This window comes from Argentina silus, assembly GCF_951799395.1.
Source record: "Argentina silus genome assembly, chromosome: 15".
In the NCBI taxonomy this organism is placed as follows: Eukaryota; Metazoa; Chordata; class Actinopteri; order Argentiniformes; family Argentinidae; genus Argentina; species Argentina silus.
The window spans coordinates 5,101,219-5,112,054 of record NC_139669.1 but is presented as its reverse complement, the minus strand read 5'-3'; the positions used below and the strand labels follow the sequence as shown (position 1 = coordinate 5,112,054).

At 50.2% G+C, this 10,836-nt stretch overlaps 1 protein-coding gene across 1 annotated transcript; it reads right to left on the bottom strand.

Annotated features, from left to right (window-relative positions):
* Positions 1 to 489: 489 nt before the first annotated feature.
* On the bottom strand, positions 490 to 10,656 carry vimr2 (vimentin-related 2; the record flags this gene model as incomplete). Its single annotated transcript, XM_083686907.1, has 11 exons — positions 490 to 532; positions 1,767 to 1,891; positions 2,159 to 2,269; positions 4,108 to 4,239; positions 4,938 to 5,051; positions 5,412 to 5,546; positions 6,566 to 6,661; positions 8,531 to 8,650; positions 9,107 to 9,259; positions 9,494 to 9,641; positions 10,547 to 10,656. The coding sequence occupies 11 exons, from the start codon at positions 10,654 to 10,656 to the stop codon at positions 490 to 492; spliced, it is 1,287 nt and encodes a 428-aa protein (XP_083543033.1).
* Positions 10,657 to 10,836: the final 180 nt, after the last annotated feature.

Below are 10,836 nucleotides of genomic sequence, written 5' to 3'. Positions count from 1 at the left end.
ACACATTTTCACAAGGAATGAAAATACAGACAAAGGGAAGGGTGAGTAAAAACAAACAAAACTAAACATATCAGTGAGCTTCCTCTAAACACTGTAGCCAGAGCTGATAGAGACCACTTAGGGAGACCACCGGGCCTCCCCACACCTCTTCCCCTTCACTTGACTCTGGGATCATGAATGAATACACACTCACATCTTCACCCCCGCCACCCCCCCACCCCAACCCCGTGTCAGACAAACCCATCCCTCTTGTAGAACAGGGGTCACCTGCCAGTGACCTGTTATCAATGGCCTCCAGACGTCATGAATCTGTCATGATAAGTTTACATCTGCTCAGATGGCTGTGTGGCGGTTAGCTTCATGTGATCCTACGGCTGATTTAGGTCTGGTTTCTGCGTTGCTCTTTGTCTGCGTCAAATCCGTGTGGGAGCATCCACCCCCCCCCCCCCCCCCCCCCCCGCGCCGGAGGGTCTGTCGCCCCGTCTCCACTCATAGGTAACATAGCCTCTCCTCCTCCTCCTCTACCAGACCCCTGAGAGAAGAAGAACAAGCAGACTGTTAGATGACCTGCCGAATACACACATGCACACACACACGCACGCACACACACACATGCACACACACACGCACACACACACACACACATGCGCATGCACGCGCGCACACACACACACGCACAGGATGGAGGATCATGGTTTCTACAGAGACATTTGCAGCCTGAACACTCTTGAGTTACACACATAATAAGGCTCAGTCTCACATTAAGACTCCCTCACTGGGGAGCAGCGGCGGGGAGCATCTGTCCAGATCGCTGGGAGGATGCTTTACAGGCGAGATGGCACCCAGTAATGGCAGCCCAGGGTCATTAGGGTTTGTTTTGCAGACAGGTTTCCGAAGCACAGAGTGCGTAAACAACTCCGATTTTCATTTCTTATTCATGGTTTTAATCACGGATGACAAAACACTCAGTAAAAGAGAGAAAGTTTAAAAAAAGAAAGTCAGGGCAGACTGTCTGCCTTTGCCTAGTGTAATGTGTCTTTGGAACAGTCTGTTCGGGGACGAGTGTGTTTTAAACTGTGGCAAAGGTGCAAGTGTGTGTGTCTGTGTGTGCGCGTGTGTGTGTGCATGTGCATGTGTGTGTGTGTGTGTGTGTGTGTGCGCGGGTGTGTGTGTGTGTGTGTGGGGCTGACATTAACAGGCTGGCGGATAAACTAGCTGGCAGCGGCCCAGCATACAGCCCTGACAGTGTAGGGTCCCCTCTGTCCATTCTAATGAGGCATTGTGTGAGGCAGCCTCTTCCTGACCGGGGGGCTGCACTGGGGGGCTGTACCGGGGGGCTGCACCTCCTGAGGGTCGGATGCTTTGGAGGGGTGCACGGAGGAGCGAGTGGGGGGGGGTCGGGAAGGGCGAAGTGCGTCACTCTTCAAACCCGGATGGCAGATGGTGAGCATCCCCCCAACGAGAGGGGGCATGACATCAGCGTCTTCAAGGATGCAGGAAACGACATCATGTTTTCAATGACTGCTGTAGGAGCTATTTCCTGTGACCCCACTTGGCCTAGGATGTCAGCTCTTTGTTCTCAGGAATGTCTAAATATGGGTATGGAGTTGACATCATATTGTAGGCTGACATCATACTGTAGGTTGTCACACATACTTACACATATACAATGCGTACACACGAACACTATTACTAATGCTACATCATTTGCAGATGCCATTATGTTGACTGTGTATTGTTTCGTAAGAGGAAGCTCTATGGCCCACCTGTAGGCAGCGATCTCCATGTCCCTGGCCATCTTCTGGCTGAGCAGCTCCTCGTAGTCTCCACACTGCTCTCTCATCTGGGCCTGCAGGTCAGCCTGCTGATGCCTCATCTCCTCTATACGGCACTGTGGAGGACACACGCGCACGCGCACGCGCACGCACGCACACACGCACTGAGTTTAGAAGGGTCAAGAAGAACACACACAGCACTAAGGAGGACACAAACACACAGGCAAGACATTGGGCAGCTCCAGGCTGAGGTTAGGATTGGGGAGTAGGGTGTCAGATTCTAGATCTGGGGGTTAGGATCAACTTTAAGTTGGGATGGGCACTAGCACAGGACTAGATTTTGGAGAAGGGGACATGCTTATTAGTGGGGTCTATCTTCTTACCTCGAGTTCTGCAATCTCCTCCAGATGCTCTGCTCTCTTCATCTCAATCTCGTCCTCCAGCTCCTCTCCGCACTTTTCCAGCTCGGCCAGCTCCTTCTCAAGCTCCGCAATCTGCAAACACAGGCCAACAGAAATGCATATAAATGTACCCACAAATAAAGACAGAAATATTCCGGTACACTGCTGTTGGCAACATCACAACACGAACTCCTAATTATCGTTCTACACAGATTCGTGACTTGGCATTGTCATGGCTCATTTCAATTCAATCACAGTTCATTGACTGAAATTGGTGCTGCCCAGTTATTCCAAAAAGCACAGCAAAACCTCCAAACTGTGTACTTCCCTCTCCTGACAACAAACAAACCGTGGCGTGCCCCTCCCCTCCCCTCTCTCCTGAGTGCGGTGCCCTGCTGTGAGTAATTACAGCAATCAGAGAAGTTAAACAATTAGCTGTCAGAGACGGATGGGGATCCAGGCAGTCTGTTTCTCTTTCAGGTACATCAGACAAGCACACTCAGCCCCATTGCCCAACAGGCTGATGATGACTTCCCAACCTGGCCATCTCAATGCCTCACTCTCCACTGGGCAGCCTGCCCTCTGTGTGTGCGGACAGGGGTGTGTGTCTGTGTGTGTGTGTGTGTGTGTGTGTGTGTGTGTGTGTGTGTGTGTGTGTGTGTGTGTGTGTGTGTGTGTGTTGGGGGAGTGCCCCATCGATGCCTGCTCTATTATACACAGCTCTATGTCCAGCTCTATGATTTCACCGAGAGCTGTTTGTTTGGCCAAGTTGTGTCTCAGTGAGAAACCAGACCTGGGGCATCCATCACAGCCACTGAGACAGAGAAGGAGGGAGGGAGGGAGGGAGGGAGGGAGGGAGGGATGGAGAAGGAGGAAACAGAGTAGACCCAAGCAGCCTGTCTGTCCGTCAGGCCAGGCTGGGCTGGGCAGAGCCAGGGCTCACGTGCTGCACATTAGGGAAGAGGAGACGGTGTTATGAAAGCATGGCTGTGGTTACAGAGGGGCCTGTTTATTTAAAGAGAGCAGGCTAGGACCAAGGCCGCGGTAATGAGAACCAAACCACCATGTTTGTTATGGAAATGGGGACTTGTCAGCTGTGGTCTGACCGCTGATGATTTTGGGGGTGGAGGTGAGCTGGGTGCAGTTAGTTACTGTAAACTCAAGTCACTGAGTTATTCTACTAAGTGTTTTCCTTGTGGATGATTCTAGAATAATTCCTTGTTCTAGCACAGCCCTTCTAAGGATATATAGTACATTCTCTGGTATTAGTACATTTCTCAATGGAGCATCTCTATTTCCCACAGTTTTTCCTCTATGGGCGGGGACAGGGACCGGGACAGGGGAGGGGGGTGGGCGGGGGTGGATGAGAGATGACAGATGATGAGGGTCTACTTCCATTCTTCTGTTGGATTTGCAGTCTCCTGAGACTGAGGAGGAATGTGTGAAGTTTCAGAAGTTTATTATGATGAAGGGGAGCACACGTACACACAGTGGAGCACTGTGCTTAATAATGGAAGACATTGAGGAAGATAAATCCAGATTGAGACACAGCAGAACCCCCTCACATCTCGATGTGGAGTCTCTCAGAATAAACACTCCGGTCAGCAGGATCCAGCTCGCAATATTTCCCAACTGTCACTCACCGAGAACGAAGAGGAGTGAACTGCCTTTCTCCTCCCCTAAACCTGCTGTGGGAAACTATTCATTTTCACCATTACATCTGATTTAGTGGCTGACAATTGATATGAGACTCATGTTGGGCTCTACGCCTGAGAAATAATTTCTGTGAAATGTTTTTTTCAGTGGGAAAGTTGAGGGAAGAGACACACTGGAGAGAGCTGGATCTGTCGTGATTACAGGGTGTCTGAATAACAGGTGAGTAACAGAGTGAGTGAGAAAGAAGGAGAGAGCTTGAGAGAGGTCACTCTCACCAGTTTCTTCAGTTCGTTGACGTCCGTTATCTGGGTGGGGTCTGTCACCCCCATCTTCACCCCCGCCGCTCCGGCCACCGCCAGCTGCTTCCCATCACCAACGGCAACACCAGCAGACGCCTTGCACTCATACTGGGAAAAACAGGACACAAAACACATGCATGTACTCATGAATGTAAAATGCAAAGAGATACTGTATTAAGCCTCTCTTGGAGTAAGGGTAGTTAGAGAGGGAAAACAGGATGTTACAGTGTAATCAGACCCTTTCTTAGCCTCACACTCAGTGAGATTGACCATAAACCTCCCCTCATGTCAACCACATTCCTGATTAAGAGGAACAAATGAGACAGTAAATGAGTGGCACCAGGGTCCACAGGTGTGCCAGAGTCCGCCAGCAATCACCATTACTGTTCAGTCCCAATCGCAATCATTTGGGATTGGGACAATTGCACCTTGTGAGGCACTAATAGAGGACAGGCCTAGACAGGGCTGAGTCCAGCTGGCAATGAAAGACGGAGGGAGGAGGAGGAGGAGAAGGAGGAGAGGGGGAATGGATGAAGGGATGAGTGGGAGTTAGAGTGTAAGTGTCCGGGTTAGGGAGAACAAGAACAAGAGCTCCAGTGAATTTGGGCCAAAGCCTGCACCTCCACACACACACACACACACACACACACACACACACACACACACACACACACACACACACACACACACACACCCACACATACACACACACACAACACACAGAGCCCTCATGTCTCCAGAGGCCCTTGAGGTCAGCCTTCAGTGCTCCCGGTAAAGGAGCCCTACAGCACAGCCTCCCTCCATACCACTGAGGAGCCTGGGAAGGGGGCCAGCAGTCTGATTACAGCCGTGACCTTGCTGGGGGGGCAGACATCCTCGACCCTGGGAGGGTCAGACCCACCGGAGCTGCAGCCTGACCCCTAGTAGAGCACCTCGGCTTGTAACACACACATCCACACTGGGGGACAAAGCTGTTCTGTTCTGGCGTGGAGTACCACCTCTGATTCTCAGGTTCTTCCCCCGTGTTGTGTCAGGAGGGAAAGAAAACAAGCGTCCCGTCCCTCTGCTGCGGTGTGAGGAGGCTCAGGTTTACGCCGCCTGGACTGGGCCGGCAGTTTCTGGATGAATGGGGAGTGATGTAGTCGGTCAGTGGGAGTAGAGTATGGGGGGCAGCAGCTGGACGGTTGGGGTTAGGTTTAGGTTTAGGTTTAGGTGTGTGTGTGTGTGTGTGTGTGTGCGTGCGTGCGCGCGTGCGTGCATAGGTGTGTGTTATACTGGACCTGTATGCACTCAGCCAGCTGGCAGTAGTACTCCTTGATATCCATAATGGCCGCAGTGCTGTCAGGGCTGCAGAATTCCACCATCGCTCCTGCAGCTGCGGTACCCTCAGCGGGCTCCACCAGACTCTCAACCGCCTGCAGACAAACACAACTATTAGGACCTCAACATGTATGTCTTCAGGTCGCAATACCTCGCAACCATGCATTATAAAAGTCCCTGCATCCGTCATATGGGAATGTGTTAGAGAAATGTGCATGCAGCCCATACGATCATTTTCCTCCACATAAATAATGATACAGCGGCCGATTCATCAGGGGAATATGAGGTGTTTGGAAATGCTGATAATAATAGCAGTTAATAAAACAAAGGGGACTTCTGTTTTCATTTGGTATTCAGCTGCACTTCCCGGGCCGTGAGTTATCGAGCATGTCCCTGAGGGAGTGTGTTAAATGCCGGGCGGCCGGGCTTCACAGGGAAAAACACAGAGTGATGGAGTTTCTCTTGATTCCACCGCTCTCCTGCCCCCAGCTCCCAGATCTGATACCAGGAGCACGTCTGTCAGCCGTGAGAGAGACAGGGGAGGAGGATGGGGGATGGGGAAAGGATGGGTTTTGTGTGTGGGTGTGGGTGTGGGTGTGTGTGTGTGTGTGTGTGTGTGTGTGTGTGTGTGTGTGTGTGTGTGTGTGTGTGTGTGTGTGTGTGTGTGTGTGTGTGTGCGTACGTGTGAGAGAGATGTGGTGACGGGGCTAATGCTAGGGCGCGGGGGCGAGGCAGTGTCGTGCAGCAACAGGGCCTTGTTCTATGGGCTGGTTACGTCATCTCACAGATCTCTCATTGTAAGATGTATCCTTGCTCTAACCTATCTTGTGTCCTAACCCTGCTTCAGTACCGTGAAGATTGTTCCTGGTACAACTGATTATCGAATCGCCTGGTGATCGGACCATCCCAACCTTGTTGCCCACGGCAACCCCTACTGGGTATCTCTCCAGGACCTTTGTTTGGACTGGCTTGACAACAGGGGCCACTGCTTGTGTATTTGAGGTCCAGATAACCATTGGGTAGACTTGTCCTTCTTTGTGTACGGTTGACTTTGAGGTGAGGGATGATGTCACGTTTGCAATTAAGATCGATGAACATGTCGTTTCTCTCTCACCAGTTCATGCTGCGCTTCCATATTAGCGAGCTGCTGCTCGTAGATGGCCACCTGTTCCCTCAGGGCCAGACACTCTGCGGTCACTGCATCCACCACCTGCAGGGGGCAGCAGAGAGCCAAGTCAATGCCAAACAAACAGCACTCACAATGTAAACCCCCCCCCCCCACCGCCTGAACCACTCTAAGTACCATTAGTACCATGACATGCACTCTAATTCCTCAATCAGCAGGTAGACACTGCAATGCAGGAGGAGAGAAGGCTGGAAAAGGGGGTAATTAGAAACGAAAGCCTCAGCCTCCAATCCATTGAGCGGCAGTTGTTTTTTTTTAGCTCGTCCAGGCTTTTCCAAGTGCCTGATGAATTGGTGATGAATTCAATTACTCTGCATGCCTGCATTTGCATTTGAATGCGATGGAGGGGTCCAGGAAGGCTCTGGATTGAAACCTTGCTTTGGTGTCTGGAACACGAGGGTCCCTGATGGACGCGAGTGGGCAAGGCAGGCGGTCTGCTGCTGTTATCTCTCCACAAACACAAGCCCGTAATTGGAGTCTTGCTTGCTCTCTCCACAGTCTAGGTACTGGAGAGAAAACCGCTCCTGATTATTACCCCTTTTCTCTTCTTCTCTCTTCTTCCCCATCGCTTCAGGCAGCGATGTCTTGTTCTTTGGGATTCTGTATGTGGTTATGACCCAGCAGTTGGCAGGCAGCGGCCCCTTCAGCCTGCTTTCACTCTGTCTTGGTGGGAGTCTTCCCACTGTTGCTACTGAACCTTTCAAACAGAGCCATCCACTGACTATAAACTAAAAAGAAAGGCTCCAGCCCTAGATGAAAGCTAAGAGAACAGACAGAAAGTTGGCAGACAGACCGTAGGGCAATCTAAGATGGGGCAGCTCTACCAGAAATCAAACACACTTAATCAATGCAATAGCTAATGGTAAGGCTGCTTCTTTCGAGTGGAGTTCAAATAAACCAGCCTGTAAAACAAAAACAACATGTCTTGTTTCATTACCATCCACTGTCAGTCAGTCAGTCAGTCAGTAAGTCTGTCAGTAAGTCAGTCAGTCAGTCAGTCAATCTTTCTGTCTGTCTGTCAGTCAGTCAGTCTGTCAGTAAGTCAGTCAGTCAGTCAGTCAATCTTTCTGTCAGTCAGTCAGTCAGTCAGTCAGTCTATCTTTCTGTCTGTCTGTCTGTCTGTCTGTCTGTCTGTCTGCCTGCCTGCCTGCCTGCCTGCCAGCCATGTTGAGAGGACTGCAGCCTGCCATGCTGTGCTCTCCTCCTCCTACCATCTCCATCCCTCTGCTTGTTTCCCACCAGGCAAGCAGCCTCTCTAGTCTCCACAGTACAGCTGCTTCCCATTGAGAGCCAGAGGGCTCAGTCAGACAGCTAGAGTATTACTGCACTCTAGTACTGCCTGTATCACATCTGTAGGGGAGAAATTAAAGCCTGAATGACTCCATAAGGAGACATGGAAACAGCTTCTCCCACATCTGGGTCGGTGGTGAGGAGATGGGCTGTGACATGTGTGACGGGGCAGAGGGGTTTGTTAAGACTGGGGATTGTGTTGCGATGTGGCTGCTGGCCCAGACTGTGGGACTGATGGTGATCAACAGCCTTTGGGAAGAGATACAGAAGAGCAGCTGTGCTGCTAACTGAGCCACAGCTGAAATAGGCGTTTTTACCAGGAGACTGAGGCTCAGAGGAGAAAACCTGTGTTGATGAGCCATGGCAACACTGCCCTCTAGTAGTGATAGCGGGTTATCACATGTTGGAATTTTCAAGGAGACATTGGGCCTGTTCAAATTGAAAACGTTTTTTAAGAATTCAAACAGTACCTTAAACTTGAGTCTTCATTTATTTATATAACGTGAGCTTGTATCTAGCAGCCACATGTCCAATAGTGTAATCACTGTGAGTCATAAAGACAAACAAGAGGGACGCCAGAGGACTCTGCAGAAAGGGCATTACCCCGGCAACGTCTTCTCGCTCAAATTGGATGAAGGTCCTCTGCTGCACAGCCTTCTCATACTCCTGCTGCAGACACTCCAGCTCTCCCCTCAGCTCCTCCGTGTCACACAGGATCTGCTCCTGGACACACACACACACACACGCACGCACGCACACACACACACAAGGGACAATGAGGGATCGTATCAGCAGACAAGGAACACTGTAAGAATTAAGTGTGACCATAATCATGCTGGGTCTGTGGCTTGTGACCGCAGCTATCCATCCATCAGCCACACCTAAATAGCAGACGCAGACACACACACACACACACACACACACACATGTGATCATTATACTTGTCAAGAAGGCACGCCATCATGCGACAATGTGGGCCCCTCTGGACCTAGTCAGTATAATATGAATGCCTGTTCGTGCCTCTGTGCTGCTGGACTGTCTGTCTGTACAGAATGTACCTGCTCCTTGCTGCTGAATGTACATGTACCTTCTGCATGGTACATTTACATTCTACATTTTAGCAATTTAGCATATCCAAAGCGACTCACAATAGGCTTGCTATACTGCATGTTCATGTACCTTCTCCTTGCGAAGTCTCTCCACCACGGCCTCCAGGCTGTAGTCAGGGACAGTGATGGTGGTGGTGGAGGAGGCCTGCTGACCTTCCAGCCTGTCCTCCAGGGCCATGATCTGGGCCTCCAGAGAGTCATTCTCCACCTCGAAACAACGGGCCTGCAGGGCAGAGAGGCCAGAAATAGAACACAGATCATGCAGGCCTAGGCACGCACCGCCAACGGAGACCAAAGTCTAGCATACGGTTGCTGTATAAGCAGATGCAGGGGGAACTACACCTTATGAAAGGAGATGGATACACTGTAGTGTGCTCCCAAATGTGTTTACTGCAACATTTCTGTCCTTGGAGGACCCAAAGGTTCAAGCTGTCCTCGGAATCCAACTAAGTCTCACCATTTCAATGAGGTTGGCCAGGCGATCATTGAGGGCAGCGATGAGGGTGCGGTCTTTGGCGAATCGGTCTAGACCCTCCTTGTTGAGTGCCCTGGCAGCCACGAAGTCTAGCTGCTCACACTGGCACTCATGGTCAGCAGCCGCACCCCTGTGAGAGGGACACACTACACTGAGGTGCAGCCTGAGAGGCACAAAGCCTTTCAAAGACTCTCCTCGTTGAAGACTCTCCTCGTTGAAGTGTGAAAACATACATACACACAGATACCCACACATTAACATGACCCAGCTTATACATCATGTCTCAAAAGTACATGTATCTGTAGCACCTTTCACCAAATACAGATCAGCCAGCCTTCCCTGGTACAGACGCACACGGTTTTTTAAAATTGTTAATCCTAAAGGCAAAAAGATCACAAAAAGTATTGTATGTTCCCTCGCATGCTCCACTGAGTGCTTCATTGCATATTCTACCACACCTAAATCAAGTCAGTGTAAATTAACACCATTGTAGGAATCATGATGTCATTGTTTGGTGCAAGTACTAAAGGCATTTGTCAACGCCCTTCAAACTTTTCCCTGGCCACTGAGGAGACGTAACTAAACCCTAATCACACAACAGCCAACTCAATGACACCCAATACTGCACATGAAAATGCATAGCCACCCCACATTTGCTTCTGGTTAAATATGTATTAATTCAACATACTTGATGAGTGAACGCAAAAAGATCTGGCAAAACTCTTCAACTTGAACTTGAATCCTGAAAATTGTCACCATCTGCCCATATTTGTGACCACATAGGATTGTCTTACAAATCTATTTTACCCTTATAAAAGTAGACTTTATTCAAACCCTTATAACATAACACTAGTTTACACAACATAACGAAAAAAGTAAACCGTTATCTGCTTGTAGCTCCTAGTAAAGCAGAAAGTAGTAAAGTGATCCTCTGAAGTGCACTGATTGTTTTCCATAACCCATCCATCTCCTGAGTCTCACAGGTATTCCCAGACCCTCTGAGCGGTGTGCGGCTGAGCGACTGTCCACACTGACCTGGCTGAGGAGCGGTACTGCTCTCCACACTGCATACCGGCTCCTCCACCCTGGCTCCACTGCTCCTCCTCAAACAGCTTACGGTAGGACGACACTCTAATCATGGCCATGGCTCGGACTGAGACTGGGACTGGGACCGGGACACTTACAGTAGGGTATGCTAGTGCTGGCAAACGGTGCCAGTAGGTCCAGGCTGGGGTTTATATACATGCACTGTGATGGGAATGTTTCATATAGGTGAGGGATCTCTCATGGGTGGCTGACTGGACTAACTATAGTGTTGAGTGTCA